This window comes from Anoplopoma fimbria, chromosome 4, assembly GCF_027596085.1.
Source record: "Anoplopoma fimbria isolate UVic2021 breed Golden Eagle Sablefish chromosome 4, Afim_UVic_2022, whole genome shotgun sequence".
Taxonomy (NCBI): Eukaryota; Metazoa; Chordata; class Actinopteri; order Perciformes; family Anoplopomatidae; genus Anoplopoma; species Anoplopoma fimbria.
This window is the reverse complement of record NC_072452.1, coordinates 3,818,314-3,836,235: the sequence shown is the minus strand read 5'-3', so window position 1 is coordinate 3,836,235 and position 17,922 is coordinate 3,818,314. Positions and strand designations below refer to the sequence as shown.

At 39.9% G+C, this 17,922-nt stretch overlaps 2 protein-coding genes across 2 annotated transcripts in view; both read right to left on the bottom strand.

The window, feature by feature from the left end:
* The window catches only part of uvssa (UV-stimulated scaffold protein A), a 37,987-nt gene extending 22,112 nt beyond the window's left edge, over window positions 1-15,875 (bottom strand). Inside the window, exons 1-7 of the mRNA XM_054597429.1 lie at window positions 15,613-15,875; window positions 14,573-14,726; window positions 14,101-14,277; window positions 13,197-13,317; window positions 12,589-12,984; window positions 10,935-11,044; window positions 10,063-10,191 (exon numbers count right to left, since the gene is read on the bottom strand). Coding sequence (XP_054453404.1) covers window positions 10,063-10,191; window positions 10,935-11,044; window positions 12,589-12,984; window positions 13,197-13,317; window positions 14,101-14,277; window positions 14,573-14,726; window positions 15,613-15,722 — 1,197 coding nt within the window. The 5' untranslated portion in view covers window positions 15,723-15,875. The remainder of the gene's footprint in view (window positions 1-10,062; window positions 10,192-10,934; window positions 11,045-12,588; window positions 12,985-13,196; window positions 13,318-14,100; window positions 14,278-14,572; window positions 14,727-15,612) is intronic.
* A 1,950-nt stretch (window positions 15,876-17,825) lies between these two features.
* Window positions 17,826-17,922, bottom strand: part of sil1 (SIL1 nucleotide exchange factor) — a 5,545-nt gene continuing 5,448 nt past the window's right edge. The window contains exon 11 of the mRNA XM_054597663.1: window positions 17,826-17,922. This exon is cut by the window's right edge and continues 605 nt beyond it. The gene's annotated coding sequence lies outside the window, so the exon portion shown is untranslated.

The window sequence follows — 17,922 nt, the reverse complement described above, 5'->3', positions numbered from 1 at the left end:
ATATCGAGATTCTATTCTGTATCGATTTTCCCCCCCACCCTACACCAATGGTAAATGGACTGTACTTGTATAGTTCTTTTCCAGTCTTCCGACCACTCAAAAAGCTTTAACACTACATGTCATCATTCACAGGGGCTACCATGCAAGGTGCCACCTGCCCATCTGGACTAGCTAACCATTCCTACCCGGTCATACAACACAGGCACAGCTTGCAAGGTCAATTTGGGGTTAAATGTCTTGCCCAAGGACACATCGACATGAACTAGCAGAGCCAAGGATTGAACCGGCGATCATCTGAGTGAAGGACGACCCTGCTCTACCGCTGAGCCACAGTCACACTAGTGCTCTTGTGTCTGAATGGGATCAAATGCCTTCAGCTAGGATCCAAATCTGAGGGACCCAGATATCATAAAAGTGGATAGGGAGAAAGACTGACAACAGCTTAAAAAAAAATCTACGTCTGAAAAGGGTAGAAACTAGAGTATGTTGCTGCTTGCACAGGTGTCTTGCTTATTCATCTTCAATAGCATCGCAGCCCCCCCCCCCAACCCTCCTCCTCTTCTCTTAAACAAGACTCTTATCCTTTACAAAAATGATGTGAGGGCGCCGCCTCAGACAACTGCTCCCCTGACTTCATTTGTTTCTTGGCAAGTTTGATGGCGCTGCGTTTAAAAACCCATTCAATCTTATAAACCAAAAATTAAATGTAGTCGACTGTGATGGGCACTCAGTGCATCTGCTATTTATATGCTAATGTACACTCAGCCTGCCAAGGTCTGGCAAATTATTACTGCACAGCCATAAGTCAGGTATATGGCAGAGAGGGGAGGGGGGGCAGGTTAACCATCACACACACTTGCACATAGTAAGAGGAGGAGGAAGTGAAGGCAGGGGGAGAATGTAGAAAGGAGGAGAGGAGAACACTAGATGGTGAAAAAAACCTTGAGAGATGTCTCAATTGTCTCCCTTGACACACACACACACACACGGTTCTTACTGGATCTAAAGTTTTTTGGGACAGGGTTAAGAACCCGTGTGTGGATTTTACTGTACCTCAACACTCTTTTGGTACAGACCAAAACATGTCAGTAGTACTGGGTATTAATAACTGTATATGGACTGTAATTGTAGCGCTTTTCTTGTCTTCCGACCACTCAAAGCGCTTTAACGCTACATGTCGGGGGCTACCATGCAAGGACTATCCAACACTCATTCTACAATGGCACCACCTTTGGGAGCAACTTGGGGTTTGGTGTCTTGCCCAAGGACACATCGACATTGACTTCCGGGAACAGGAGATCAAACCGCTGATCCTGTGATTGAAGAATGACCCTGCTATATTACTGTCCCACAGTCGCCCCATTGTACTGAAGGATGGTTGGACTCATTGTGTTGTCTTAAGATAAGATAAGATAAGATAAGCCTTTATTAGTTCCACAGCGGGGAAATTTGCAGGATTACAGCAGCGGAGTGGATAGTGCTAACAAACAAATAAGATCAAAACAATTAGTAAAAAACCTACTCAAACGATTAGTTTCAGTTATCATATTATTCAGAGATCATCCGGCTCCAAGCTCCTCGCCGGATCCAGAACTTGCTGCCGCAGACCAAGACCTGAAGTGCACGGTAAAACCGCGAGCCGCTTTCCAGTTCACTTTTCAACGGCAGCGTGTGTGATTCAGAGACTTTTTTTCCCGTCCATTTGGTGGACATCCGAGAACCACCGTTTCTTCACCCCTTCAACCAGGAGTCATCGCCTTTCAACGGTAAACAACAACCGCTTGGAGAGCCGTGAATCCACCGCATTGGAGCAGAAACAACCGGCTGAACCCACCGTAAAGTCATCTGGACACCGCTGACCAAAGTAGGAAACTGACATCTTCTAATGTGATCAAGAGTTGGTGTCGGATAACGCTCTGAATGATTATAATTTAGATTTATCGGTTAGAGTAGCGTCAGGATTATAAAGGAAATCACAATCTTCCCTTCACTATCTAAATCATTTGCCTGTGTTATTTGAAACTAATTCATTCATCATTTGTATTCTTGTTTAATTATTAATCTTGTTATCAATTCATTTAATCGTATTAGAAATAAATGACCCATTTATCGCCAAATCATTGTCTGTCATTATTTCAAAGTGGGAACTATAGATCAATGAACTCGGTACTTGCGCCTGAGATATTGAGACTGAATAATTTGTTGCCAAATTATTGAATTTATTTTTGTTATTTTCCTCAGTAAGGAGGCGGTGCCCCAAAGTTTTACGAGTGCAATATTTTATTTTTAAGGTAGTTGAAAATATGCTACAGGGGTCAATATGTGGAACTCTTACCCCTAAGAACTCCAAATGGATCATGATGGGATCATTTGAAACTCAAGTTGAAACCGTTCTTAAAGAGAGATCAGTCACGGGGGTAAATGTTCAGGTTCTTTTTATTGAGTATTCACAGTTTTTCTATTGACTGATGGATGTTTGCCCTTTGTGCTTTCTTGTATGTGTTTTCCTGTTGTGTGCATCTGTACAAAGAATAGACCGCTTAAAATATGATGCAACTATCAGCATGAAGGCCCCCATAGATTTGTGAAGAGCCATTGTGAAGCTCAAAGTGTGTAGCTCTGGCCGTAGCCATTTGGCAGTGACTACACAGCCTAACTTGTGGCTATTCAAACAATGAGCCAAGAGGTGGATTGTGAGGCGAGCCCGGGTGGACAGCAACCTGATGAGGCACCCACCTGTCACTCAAAGCATCAACGGGCTCAACGATGCTTAACTTTACGTCTTAATATAGTTAATAAGGGGTGGGTTGTTTAAAAATGCCAAGACCTGTCCAGCTGTGAAGAAGGGGCAAATTAGCTTTAGAGAACAAAACCGATTTTGTACCTGGCTGTAAAAATGTTAATTTCTGCTGTGACGGTCATTTTGAACATGGGGGTCTATGGGGATTGACTTGCTTTCAGAGGCGAAGTTCCCATTTGCTTCATTTCTCAGCGAAGGAGGTTGCCATCTGGTGTAAAGGTGCTCCAAACTAACTTAGGCTTCAAATGGTGTGATATGCAGTATTGGTTGATGCTACTGGTCTATATACAAATGTAAATTTGCCATTTTCTGTTATTAAGGCAATTTTTTTTGTACAGATGCTAGTGTGTAGACAGCTTTTAACATTTTGCCTTCTTTGTTAAATGGAAAAAAGGTTTTTGTAAAATAAACATTTGAAAGTAAAGGTAAAGGTATGAAAAAAAGTGTATTGAATAAGCATTACTGAAAAATCTAAATGATAACCACACCTTTTATATACAGGTTACGTTTGCAAAATGCATGCTGATCATCCTAGCTGGAGGTTTTGGATCGCATTATCGATTAGCTCAGGACAGGTTAAAGACTGAGCGGTTACGGTAACAGCACCCAACTTCCTGCCCTTGAATACACTTGTTATCTGTGGCCCTGTTTTCATCTTTAAAACTATTTTAATGGACTCTTTTCTTGTTCTGCTAAAGGAAGTCCGATGCCACTAATTGATTTCAACATATTTACAAATTACTAATTAGTCCTAAAGCTTCCATTGTAGTCTGACCCATTCAAGGCTTGATTTGCCACAACATCCCACATCTCTATTACCACCTTGCACTCCTGTTCATTACTACCCAGAAAGGATCCCATGGGATCCCACGCTAATGAGAAAAAAAGCTTTCCACTCCTCTCGCTCTCGCTCCATAGCTTCTTCTCTGCTGCTTCACCCCATTATACTGCTCCAGCCCCGACACCCCCAAACACACAGGCATAGACGCACGCTTTGTCTCTTGGGAGCAGTCAGCTTATATGATGTATAGGGTGACATCTTTATTTCCCTAACCTAGGCTGGCAGGTCTATTAGCCAGCCCAGAGCTTCCCAAACCTTTCCCTGTCAACGAGCTTATTCTCAGCTGTCTACTTCAGTTCCCCCTCCAAGCCTGTCTCAATCTGTGATCAAAACAGTCATTATTATACATTCTGGCCTACTGCCAAAGTGAAATTACACAGTGCTATTCTTCATTTTTTTTTAGAGGCCCTGTGAAAGCTAGGGGAGGACACCTGGAATGTTCTGGGAAGGTGCAAAGGCCCTATGAGATTGGTCCAGAGATCTCAAGTATAATCACAATCAATCCCCCACAAATACCATGTGAGTCCCAGTGGATCCATCTGTTCCCATGTGTGGCTGTACCTGGACCGTGGTCGTGCCTCCTGCCGTGACCCGGCTGACACCCACTGCTACTATTATTATCATTATTAGTCACATTACTATTACTATTCCCTGCTCCATTACGCTTATTGACTTTGCTTCTACGCTGGAGTCTTTGTGCTTTCTCGCCTTGCAGGTTTCCATGAATCGTTGTGGTACCTGGAACGTGGTCGAGCCTCCTGCCGTGACCCGGCTGACACCCACTGCTACTTCCATTATTATTATTAGTCACATTACTATTACTATTCCTTATATCATTATTATAATTCTACTATAGTCATTGCTGCTGTTATTATAAGTACTCTTACTTTTTTCCTTCGTTACTCTGCTAACTACTCTTATTATATGAATCATTTCACATGCATTGAATGTTTTGTAACTCTGTTATGTTGTTCATTTTGTACACATCTATTGAGTTTTCTCTCTTAGATATCTCCGAATTTTCAACAATTGTCAACAGTCAGTTTAACAATAAAAACATGCTATCCACGCACTAAAGGGTATCATTTTTTTTTTTTTTTTAAATCAGTCTACTTTTCCTGTGTTGTTCAACTTGCACTAAACTGGTCTCCTGAGTGGTCTATTGAAAATATCATTAAATGAAACTCAACAAATAAATCACTATTGATCATCAAACTCTGTCAGCAGTAAGAAGAATTATTTTTGCACTTTTTGCATATATTTTCCTTTTCTTTTTATTTTGTTGTATTCAAATAGAATGAATGTCCACAGACTTTATACTAGCATTGTTATCTTAAAGGTTTTTCTCATGTAATAAAAATCCGTAATGAGGATGACATGGCGTAAAAAAAAAATACACAATGCAAAACACACCTAATCAAAAGGTGTTGCAGCAAGCACCTTTTTAGTCATACCTTTAGGTTGGGCTATAATATTTGTATCAGAAATCTGACTACATTTTTGAAAGCTTTTTTATCACCCTTGTAATTTTCTCCCTGCAATTACTTCCGTTTTTAATGCCATCAATGAAAGAACATCGATCGACAAATTTTCTGGGGTGCAGAAAACATAACAACAACCCTCCCTATGAACATATTGCATAATGAGGATGAATGGAGCAATAGTGACAAAGAGAGCAGGAGAAAAAAAATATTACTTGCGTACAACTGAAAAATGATACCCATTCAGAGAATGAATGTGCAAATAAAAAGGAGGGAGCATTGGAAGGGAGAAATAGAGGGATAGTCTTTCTTTGTTTATCTCCAGTAAGAAACAGGCGGCCACATCCATTGTGCTGTGATAAGATGGGTTATCAGCAGTAAACAAGGCCTGGACTTGTATGAATGGGGCCCAGAGTGACTGCATACACTCTTAAAAACAGATATGTTCAAATAAGTCTGCATCTCTCATCCTTTCCTAAACAAGAGCCGATGTTTTCAGTTTGCAGCACTCTACGGATGCATATGGGATCCTCCTCGTCATAGCTCATAATAAAAACTCCCTTCAAACATATTCAGTCATCCAATGAGAGCTGGAGAAAGCACACCGAGAGCTGCCTTTTTCCTGATACTGTGAAAGGTGTTATTAGAGAAATGCTTTCTTTAAGAAACAAAACAGTTTTACTATGTATGTCTTCTTCAAACGTTTCTTCCACCAGCCAGTACACAATCTCACTCTCATACAATAGACTACACACTCAAAAACAGTGGGTGGCGGTATAGGCCTTCAAAGTTAGTTTGTGAATGTGACCCGCCACTAACCACAAAGAGGAAGAAGATGGACCTTATTCTGCTTGGTCGAGGTGGCTATCTTTTACCTGAAGGTAGCGGCGTAAGAACTACGTAACAAAACTATTCCACCAGGCGCTTATGCACCACGTTCCGGTCGCCCACAAAGATCCCTTACACTCACGATTGAGTTTACTTTTTTTTTTAGGGACAAGATGCGATAAATCAAACAAATGGGGAAAATGACACACACTTTCAGACAATCTGTGCACTCTGGTGTCCACAAAAAACTGCAGAAGTAGTTTAGTGAGAATAAAAAAAGGCAGCTGGAGACGATGTGACGTGGACATGTACATAACATCAACAGCGGCAATGTTTGCATCATGTGAGCCAGTGCCACCAATCCCTGCTACCATTATAAGCACATGAAGTGGCTGGCCATCCACCACACTAACCTAGAGCATGGAAAGCTCAGTAAATCTGCTGGTCTTGACATTTGACCGGCATGGGAGGCAAAGACGTGGAGTTGGAAAAGTAGGGACTTCGAATAGATAAGGCATTAATGTCATCACCAAATCAAGGGAGATTAATGGAGCTCGCCATAAACACAGCTTAGCAGCACCAACGGGCATACATTTGGTTAACTGGGCCAATATGCTGGATTGGTATCGCTGCTGACATCAAAATGATCCAATTTGAATACAGTTTCTTCAATTTGTGTCATTACAGCAATCCCTGGCCTTCTGTCATCTTATTTATTAAAAGTCATTCCAATGAGTTCAACACAGAGAAAACTTTACACAGATTTTCAATTGTGGGAAAAGATTACCCTGGGTCGAGAATCAGTATCAGCAGGGAAGTCAGAGTGGCTCATTCATACTGGTAAAGGGACCTGAAATGTCCTGATGGTAAAACCAGATGAACAGAAAGACTTGCACCAAGATAGCAAAAACATCAAGAGTATAGTACTGGCTTCTATCACCTCACACCTTTTGAGAACAGTTTTTACCGAGGGACGGCTTAGAAGACACATTTGATACATGCATATCTAAAAGCTAAATGCAACAACATCCAGTCCAGCTGAAGCTTAAGGAACACCAGCAGCTTGCATCGGCACTTATTACAACCCTACGTGATATAAGCGGCAACTGTGGATTGAATGGTGTATGCTAGGCAGCTCCATATTGAATAACCCAAACCATTCAGACTCCAGAATATCAGGAATGGCCCTTTGCACAGATTGAGGGGCTAATGTTTGTTGTGGGGCAACCAGAATGATCAGGATGTTAGCAGGAAGCCAGAAGAAGAGGGTGTCAAAATGATGTGCCCCATTAAGGCACCGCCATCACTTACAGCCATGGCTTAGATCAGCCACTGGATGGTGTCATTGAAAGAAATCTCCCATCATCACATTGGCCTCCACAAGGGTCTGTTCTTGGACCAATTTTATTCACCTTATATATGCTTACTTCAGGGAATATTATCAGAAAACACTCAATAAACTTTCATTTTTATGCAGATGATACACAGTTATATCTATCGATTAAGCCGGACAAAACTAACCAGTTCTCTAAACTTCCAGCATGTCTTAAGGACATAAAAACCTGGATGACCTGCAACTTCTTGATGTTGAACTCCGACAAAACTGAAGTTATTCTTCTAGGCCCAGATCACCTCCGAAATCAATTATCTAATGATATAGTTTCTCTAGATGGCAATGCCCTAGAATCCAGCAATATAATGAGTCTCAGTGTATTTTACCAGAGCTCTACCTAGCTACTGCTACTGTCTTTATGACAACTAAGGATGCAACGATCTGACTTTTTCAGACCCAAGACTGATATCTAGGCTCTGGGTATCGACCTACAGTACCAGTCAAAGGTTTGGACACATCTTCTCATTCAACTACTTTGAAGAATCTAAAATATAAAACATATTCTGGTTTGTTGAGCATTTGTTTGTTTACCACATAATTCCACATGTGTTCCTTCATAGTTTGGATGTCTTCAATATTAATCTACAATGTAGAAAAAAATTTAAATAAAGAAAAACCATTGAATGAGAAGGTGTGTCCAAACTTTTGACTGGTACTGTATACCAAGCACTGATTCAATACCAACGTGTCATTGATAAGATGCATGCCTCAGCTTGGGGAAGTGACTGGGATTCTTTGATGCGTTAGGCAACATCAGGTTTGAATGAAAAATCACTTTCCCCGATTTGTTAGACAAAATAAAACAAATAAATACAAAGATATAAATATATTCAATTGTTATTTATTATTTAAATTAATAAATCGTACACCAGCAGCATATGTCATCTTCAAATATTCAGAGCCCATGCACTGAACAGTTTATATTTTCAGGTCTTTCAACTTCATGTAGATGCTTCTTTACTCACCCCGCCCTCTGTCCAATTCTCTCATTCAATAAACAACCCTCTCTTTCTTCCTCCTTTCATGCTTGTGTCTCTCTCCAGCTGCCCCCGTTATGGGAGACTATATTGAGAGGGCCGTTGAGCGAGAACCAATCGTGTGGTGTGTCAGTGGCCCGATAGAGAAGGACCCAGTAATGGAGGGCCTTTTAAGGCTAAAAAGGAAAAGCTAATTATGATAAAGGGGCTGTTAGTTGTGTAGTTATCGCAGTGCTGGGCCTGCTGGTGCAGCACACTGGTCCCTGACAGTGATAACCAGGCAGAGCAAGTCGGCCGGCGCTCTGTCACTGTCACTCCGCCGCTCTGTTCAGCTAAAGATTCACACGCTACAACTTTTTTTTTTTTTTTTTTTTTTTTTTTCTACAAACGCATTAAACCCTTTTGCATTCATTCATTCAAAACCTGAAACTGCAAGCTGTTGTCCATTTCTCTTTTTCTTCAACTTTTTTTTTTCTATTTCTTTTAGAACTACAAGTATGCAGCAGGTACCCCCTTCTCTCCAACACATACTTTTCAGCATTAATTAAACCCTCTCAAATAAACAATTAAGTTGAAGTGAAAAGCTTTCCAAAAGGCAAGCTCAATGACAATAGCGGACTGGTTATTTTGTGCCACCATTTTGTGCCGGCTCAACCTACAGCAGAATGAGGATTGTAAGCTAGATATAGACAGCCAGCCAGACAGACATATCAGCTGTCAAGCCATGGGGCACATTAGAGGTAGTGAAGGGAATCAATGGGTACATCTTCCACCCTGCTCCCCAATTTCTTCTCCTGCTCTGATGCATTATGCATTATGGCTGAGCCTTGCTATCTCACCTCTCCCAAATGTCTTTACTGTTAACATTTACATCCTCCCACTCTCTATCATACTTCCCGCTGGAAGAAATGCAGGAACGAAGAGAGGACATTAAAGAACAAAAAAAAAAGGAAGAAGACACTTTTTCAGAGCCATGCAAATGAATAGAGAACAACCATAGTGAAAGCAAATAAATGCATTTGCAATCAATTTCAACCACTTAATTTTAAGCTGAAATAGGATTATGTCTTGTGGCAGCTCTGTATTAGTCTTAAGTGGACTTCATTGTGAGCTGGCTTGTCTTCTTCCTGTTTTCCACGGTTTTAAGACTCGGTGGTGTTTGTGAGGTCGGTAAGACTTTGTGTTTTTCAAGCCTGATGGAATTAGATAGAGAAGGACCCGGTTATCAACACATCACTGCTCCATAGCTATTTCTTCTAAGGAACTCACTCCTCTGTGAATGGATCTTCTGTACAAGGTATAGTGACGTCGATGTTGATGTAGATTTGTAGTGGGATCCTGCCATCTGCTGGCCAAGCTCTATACTAGCAAAATATACATAAATATATATATATATATAGCTAAATTGTCAGTCTGTAAGCTTGAATATTAAATATAAACATAAGTAAAACATTAGTGTTTCAGTGCTAGAAAGTGTTTATTTTCCTAGAACCATTAGCCATGAGTGATTTCCCTCCATCACTGACTGCAGGGGGCATCTAATACAACAATGTACAAGAATACTAGGAGCTGAGCTGACCTTCACTCTTTGTTTGAGTCTAATCTAACTACTCAAAGGTTTTAGACATTCGGCAGAGGGATACAATGAGGGTTTTCACCATGACTGACTTGTTTTAAAGTAAATGTAATGTACTTGAAAGAGCTCAACCACCAGCTAGGACGTATTACTGTGTGTCACTCACCACTCTGCGGACCCTGGTCTTATAATCGATGTGAAGCTCTTGGTGTTTCTGCAGGGTAGCTTCTAAAGATCTTTTCAGATCCAGCGCCCTCCTTAACAGCTGCTGTTCTGCACCTGACTTGGTAAAGACCTGCACAGACAGACAGACAGTAAAGACAGGCAGACCTGTTAAACAGATCCAAGGCTTTCCTCTACAACCAATGAGAAAGAAGATAAGACAAAAGAAAAGAGTTTGGACATTGCAGATATTTGTACCAACGCTCTTAAGTCATAACACACTGTTTTCCATTAAAGGGCCGAGACTGTGTCGGCCCGCCATAGTCAATATTGTTCTGCAACTGTTTCATAATAAACTGAAAATATGTTTTGAACATATGCATGCATAAAGGCAGAAGTAGCACCGTTGGCAGCACTACTAGCAGTAAAAGCAGGAATGGTGTAATGAAAGCATTAGCATTAGTAACTATGGGTTGACTACTTGACTACTAAATAGTTGTTGTTTTGTTTTTTTTTGTTGTTTTTTTTCTCTGTCTGTAAATATAATATTTCAGTTATTGTTGTTTTTTTGTTTTTTTCTACTGTTTTTTATTGCTTATTTATAAATACTTGTTTTATTTTATTTTTATTTTTTATTTCTTTATTTTTTTATTCTTAGCTTGTCTTCTTCTACTATGTCTCTTGTGTGCACTTTACTCACGCTGTTGTAAGTCTGCAAATTTCCCCGCTTTGGGACTAATAAAGGATTATCTTATCTTATCTTATCTTATCTTATCTTGTCTTATCTTATCTTGTATACTATCTTCTATCCACATGCTTTAATATGAGAATGTATCACACAACTACACATGTTGAGCTCTGTTTGTTTGTACTCACCTGGACCCAGCCCTGCACAGCTGGTAGGTGTTTGTTTGTTAAGAGTCTATGGAGGTCTTTCACCGTGGAAACCACCGCCTCATTGTCCTCCGTCTCCTTCACACGAAGATCTGTAAGGAAAAGAAAAGCAAAGAACGGGAACCTTTCAGTGATAAAGCGAGTTCAGAATTAAGTATTTCATTCCTAGTAAATAATTCAAGACTACATATAATTTATACACCGATACCGCATAATAAGCATTAACAAGATGGAACCCCTTTGCTAAAAATCAACTACTTTGTTGGCATAGTTGTCTTGACACTGTCTGCATGCCATGTGTTGTAAATAACAAGCAGCTTCATGGTACAACTGGACATGACAAGCAGGTATAACCAACTAACTGGCCCACAAGTGCATTTACAGGGCTGTATTCCTATAGACCTCAGTAGTTGTGACTTCATGAACTTCTTTAATGATAAGATTCTAACTATTAGAGACTAAATGAATAATCTCCTGCCCTCAACCAGTACCGATCGACCCTTAAACACAGTACCCTTAGAAACAGCTGTAGATCCTGATATATATTTAGATGGCTTTTCTCCAATCGACCTTCAACTATTTCTAAGTCTAAACCTTCCACCTGTCTCTTAGACCTGACCCCCACTAGGCTGCTTATGGAAGTTTTACCTTTAGTTAGCAATTCTTTATTAGAAATTATCAAAGTATCTTTACTAACGGGCCATGTACCACAGTCCTTCAAATAAGTTGTAATTTAATTTGTGTGTGTGTGTGTTGTGTGTTGTGTGTTGTGTGTGTGTGTGTGTGTTTGATACCATTGATCATGTGTGTGTGTGTTAGTGTGTGACCAATCTCAGTTTGTGTGAAACCTTGATGTGTTCCACAAGTGTTCTTGGTGTGTATTATCAGAAAACACTGTGTGATGATGTGTGTGTGTTGTGTGTGATGTGTGTGTGTCTGTAGATGGCAATGCCCTGTCCAGCAATATAATGAATGATATGTGTGTAAAAGCGCTGTGGTTGGAAGAATGTGTACAGTGACTTGTTAATTAGTGTGTATTGTTTATAAAGTGTTAGACTATGAGACTGTTGAATCAACTATGATGGGAGGCATGTGTGTGTGTGTGTGTGTGTGTGTGTGTGTGTGTGTGTGTGTGTGTGTGTGTGTGTGTGTGTGTGTGTGTGTGTGTGTGTGTGTGTGTGTGTGTGTGTGTGTGTGTGTGTGTGTGTGTGTGCTGTGGCATAGTGGAGAGCAAGGTAGTTCTCCAATCAGAGGGTCGGTGGTTCGATACCCGGCTTCGGCAGTCGATGTGTCCTTGGGCAAGACACTTAACCCCAAGTTGCTCCTGAAGGCTTGCCATCGGTGTGGACTGGATGTTGCATGAATGTTAGTTAGAGTCTGATGGTGGCACCTTGCATGGTAGCCTGTCATCAGTGTGTGAATGGGTGAATGATATGTAATATACTACTGACTGTAAGTCGCTTTGGATAAAAGCGTCTGCTAAATGACTGTAATGTAATGTGTCTATTATTTTGTCCACCCATGGAACCAACACCTCTAAGACAGAGTCAATAACAGCTCAACATTGTAAGCTTCACAGAAGGTAAGATGGTATTAGTAGCATTATAAAGTGTGAGTGTATGTAAGCTGCACCCACCAGGATTGAGGTTCAGGTCCAGACTGTAGGCGTGAGAGATGAGCCCAGAGTTCCGAATAAACAAGCTCTCATCAAGAGACTCCCCCTCCTCTTCTTCACTACTCTCCTCTTCTTCTTCTTCTTCTTCTTCTTCTTCTTCTTCTTCTTTCTGTACCTCCAAATTGCTTTTCTTTTCTTCTCTGCTCTCTTCCTTCTTCTGCATCATTCCTTCTCTGCTTTCATCCTTCAGGTATTTGCTGCAGCAGGGCTGTTCCTCAGCTGATGGACCTTCATCGGCTGGTTTGGAGCTGTGAGGGCTGCAATGGGTGGTCTGGATGTCTAGGTCAAACTCGGGGAAAAGCAGGCTCATGCAGGATTCCATCTCTGTCAATGTGTCCTCAATTTCCTGGATTGAGTCTGACAAAGAAACAATACGTAAAATCTTTGATTTTGGGAAACGGCCAAACAAAATAACTTTCATCCAAGATCTTCACAGGACCACACTGGATTTAGGGAGTACGCTGGACTGTCATTTTGGTCAAGTCCAGTTCATAAAGAATCAGTTATTGTTGTTATTATTATTATAACATATAATAAGCAATAGTTTGTATGACTGATGACATGTTTACCCTCCATGTCTTTGGAGGCTGCTTCCACTCTCTCCTTGTAGATTCTCTCCATTTTCCTCTGTCTCTCCTCCTCCCTCCTCCTCTCTGCTACTGTCCTGGCCTCAGCATCCTGGAAGTCCACCTGACAACATGGACACATCACGTCACTCACAGTGGGACCACACACAACATAGGAAATGTGAATCAATTTGGGATCGAGTGGAGGGGTCAGTAACTTTAGGCACACGTGCCAATAGCTTAACCAATGGCACATACTAAGCGTGCAAGAGAGTTTTTGGGGAAATTGTGAAGTGCCTTCTCATCTGCATGACAAACCTCTTTATGGTATTTATGGTAGTTTGCTAGCACCCCCTTTGGTTCCTTTTCAGGTAAACACCCTTAACTCTGTCAGCAAGTTTGCCATAGTTTTTACTGTTAGCGCTGTTAGCAGCGTTAGCTATGAGCTGCTGGCTCAGGTGTCCCCATGTTGAGAACCGTTGAGAGGAAATAATATAAATTAAAAAAAAAAAAAAAGTTATGAAAACTCATCCTCTGTTTTTACAGAACAATATTGTTGCATATTTTAGCCTCTGGTTCCTTTACATTTTTTGTCTGTTGTAATTCTTATCATTGTGATGTTTTCTGTCCCTGTTTGTCCTTTTTTTTTAGAGATATTGTATCTTACTGGGACCGTTCTGGTTGAAAAAAAGGATACAAAAATATTCATATAAGCTTTGTAGGCAAAACATTACAGCTTATATGGGACACACTAAAAAGACCTTCCAGCATGCAGCTTTTTATATTACGGTGTCAAACTCAATGTTGTAATTCATTAACAGAATATTTCAACAGGTCATGTGAGTTTGGGTATTTATACTCAGCTAACATGAGAAAAGGAAAAAAAGTGCAGTTATATCCCTCTCACCTTCTTAACCTGTTTGAGAAAGTGGTAGCCCAGTGCTAACTTCTTATAAGCTGCCCCATAAGAGGCCTGCCATGAATGGAAAGTCTGGATGGCCAGTGACCGGAGTTTCCTGGCCACGTCCTTAGGAGGGGGAAGGGGCTGTTCTGAGTCAGTCTCTACTGTCAGCTCCAGGAACTCCTACAGAAGATGAAGGAGTGAGAGACACAAGGAGGAGAAGATCAGACGATGGGAACATGACACACTTGAAGACATATTTGCAAAAGCTGACCTACTATCCCAATAATACATGAATATAATTCAGTATCTATGTTTTTAATCAACATTTGATTTTAACTGCCCAGGTTACACAGAGAAACTGAGACTACGCGCTCTTTCTTTGACCAAATATTAACATTTTAACCAGTACAAATAGATGCTGTGGTGTTTCTGTAAAATACCTGAGATGAACTATTGGTCTACATGATGCCAGTACCTGGAAGTTGTCCACCAGGAGTGTTCTAAAGTGGTGTGATCTGGAGAAGAGCTCGCTGGCTATCTGGAAGGCAGACAGTCGGACCTCAGCATGTTCCTGGTTGAGCTGAGATATCACTGAGTGGTACACGTGGTCTATGCAGTCGTTAGACACTCTGGGAGGAATAAAAGACAGAGTGAAAAGTTATTTAGGTTTTTTTTTGTTTTTTTTAAAGTTCCATATAAGATAAGATAAGATAAAATGAGATGAGATAATCCTTCATTAGTCCCAAAGCGGGAACATTTGCAGGATACAGCAGCAGAGTGGATAGCGCAAACAAGAGACATAAGAAAGAAAAAATAGATCAAAACAAGTATAATAATTAGTAATCACACAGTAAAAAGCGTTAAAATCAAGAACTAAAATATTGTATAAACAGACAGAATAATTGTTAGTATTGCACAGATTAATGATATTGCACGGTGGATTTATATGGTCATTATTTTGGAATTTGTGGTCTACTGATTTTAACATGTATGACTATTTTCTTGTTCTTATAATCATGTGAATTATAACTTTGACATGGATACCACTACAGCAGGGTTATTAAAGGGGCGACTGGTACACTATTATCGTTAGTACTACTACCATTTTTCTAGTATTTTCTCTTTAATTTATGACTTCAACCACAGAGTATTTTACAAATTTTTTTAGAACATTTTTTTTAATCTGAACAGCCTCATTTGTTTTTCTTCAACCTACATTGGCCTTCATATTATCTCAGATTGGTTCTGGGATTTTAAAAAAAATAAAATCAACTGAGTGGCATATATGTATGAAACAATGTTTCAGTGACTGGTTTTGCATCATCAGAAATGTATTGAAACCTTTGCATGGAACAACCTGTACAACATTCTGCACATGCGCAGTGTTGTGCTTTCTTCCAGAGAGGAGGGGACTAGTGGATGACGTCACGCTTTACTCTAGAGAGTACACGGTGACGTATGTCTGGACCTTCTCTGTGTCTGTGGGTCCACATGGAGCCTTCATCAGTGACATACTTGCAGATCTTCTTGATTTCCTTCATCCTGTCCTGGTTGAGCTGCGGTTCTCCTGATGTGGTCAGCTGCTCCACCAGCTCCGACAGCCTGTCCCTCTGAGACAGCTCCATCCCGGTGGAGGAGGTGGAGGAGGAGGAGGGTGGGGTTAGCTAGAGTGGAGCTCTCCAGTCAAACCAGTCAATGAGACACCATCCAAACACATCTAAACGCTAGCTGCTAGCATGCTAAGTCAACACGGGCTGTCGGTGTCTCAGCCTCCAACCAGGAAGTAGCGTCTTTGTTTAGTAAACAACCTCCTGTGTACCTTCCTCTCGTACTACCGGTTTGACCTTTCAGAATAAAAGCCTCGATAAGTCCACACCAGATGCACTCATAAGGTGGTACACTGTCTAATGCAGGGGTGTCAAACTCAAATACACAGTGGGCCGAAATAAAGAAACTGATACAAGTCAAGGGCCAGATGGGTTCAAGGTTTATTGAAAACTTATTGAAAGAACCTTAGTGCACATATTGAACCTGGAACTAACAAGGCCTATAGAGTATTGCCTATAAAACAACATTAATTATGAAATAAAAATTATAAATAATACATAAATAAATAAAAGTAATAAAATCAGTTTCATTAATTGCTATTTTCTTGTTCTTATAATCATGTGAATTATAACTTTAACATGGATACCACTACAGCAGGGTTATTAAAGGGGCGACTGGTACACTATTATCGTTAGTACTACTACCATTTTTCTAGTATTTTCTCTTTAATTTATGACTTCAACCACAGAGTATTTTACAAATTTATTTAACTATCTGCAGTTTTTCCAGAGTAATTTCAAGTGAAAACATTTTCTACAGGCAAACAACAGCCAAAAATAATTTACTTCAAAGAAAAATCAAATGTCATTAGACTCTAATGCATGGAATAATACTCATACAGCCTTTGTTTTGTGTGTGATTCCTCTTTCATAAGTGGTTCATGACAATAAAAACCTGTGCAATACATTACACATTACACTGTGCAATAATAGTTAAAAAAGTTAAAAATAGTTAAAATAGTTGTTTTTTTCTCTGTCTGTAAATATAATATTTCAGTTATTGTTGTTTTTTCCACTGTTTTTTTTTTATTGCTTATTTATAATACTTGTTTTATTTTATTTTTTAGCTTGTCTTCTTCTACTATGTCTCTTGTGTGCACTTTACTCTACGCTGTTGTAAGTCTTATCTTATTGTGTTTCTGCACTGTGCTTATGCTCTTACAATGCCAATAAAAAGTATTCACATAAAAATCATGGTCAATATAATTTGGCTTTTTTGACAAGAATTTGCAAAAAAAAAGCTTCTTTCATGTCAAAGTGAAACCAGATTTTTACAAACTAATGTCAATTAATTAAAAATATATAGTGTAAAATAAGTGTTTGCATGAATATTCACCCCCTTTAAAGTGACTGACCTAATTCAACAGAGGTCCAGCTGGTTGATGCCAGCAGTGTCACAGTTAGTGAAATGGAGATCACCTGAGTGCAGTTGATGCGTGTCAAGTGATATTGAATATTTATGCAATCATTTACTTTACCTTATATATTTTTAATTAATTGACATTACTTTGTAAAAATCTGTTTTCACTTTGATATTAAATCGGTTTTTTTTTTGCAAATTCTTGTCAAAAAAGCCAAATTATATTGACCATGATTTCATGTATAAAAGCAACAAAAGGGTGAAACATCCAAGGGGGGTGAATACTTTTTTTATAGGCATTGTAGATGCTTGTTTAAGAAAGGAGATGCACTTATGGCTTCTGGTGACTAGTAGTTCTCTTGAATACCTATGTTGAATACACTTCCTGTAAGTCGCTTTGGATAAAAGCGTCTGCTAAATGACTGTAATGTAATGTAATGTAATGTGGTATGTACTGTAGTATGGTGGTGCCGAATTACAATATGCTGTGTTCTGCTGGAGGCATCTAACATGTTGTTCCTGAACAGTGCTGCCTGCTTTGAAACAGTCATCAGGGATTAGCTCTCATGTTATGCCTGACAGATGTGTGTTGTCGGATAACATCAGGTCGTAACTGCAGACTTAAGCAGTCTTGATTGGGTACCAAAGCTAATAAAATACTGTACCATTTTAAAATTCAGTCACAACATCATGAAACAACAAGTATGAATAAGACGTGTGGTTTATGTATTATGAAGTGAATGATGGTTAGGGACGCTGGTTGCTGTAGCAACAGATGAACATCTGGGAGAGAGAGAACAAAACACAATCCAAAGGCAAAATGTTCAGTTTACACAGCACGAATAGATTATAGCTTTG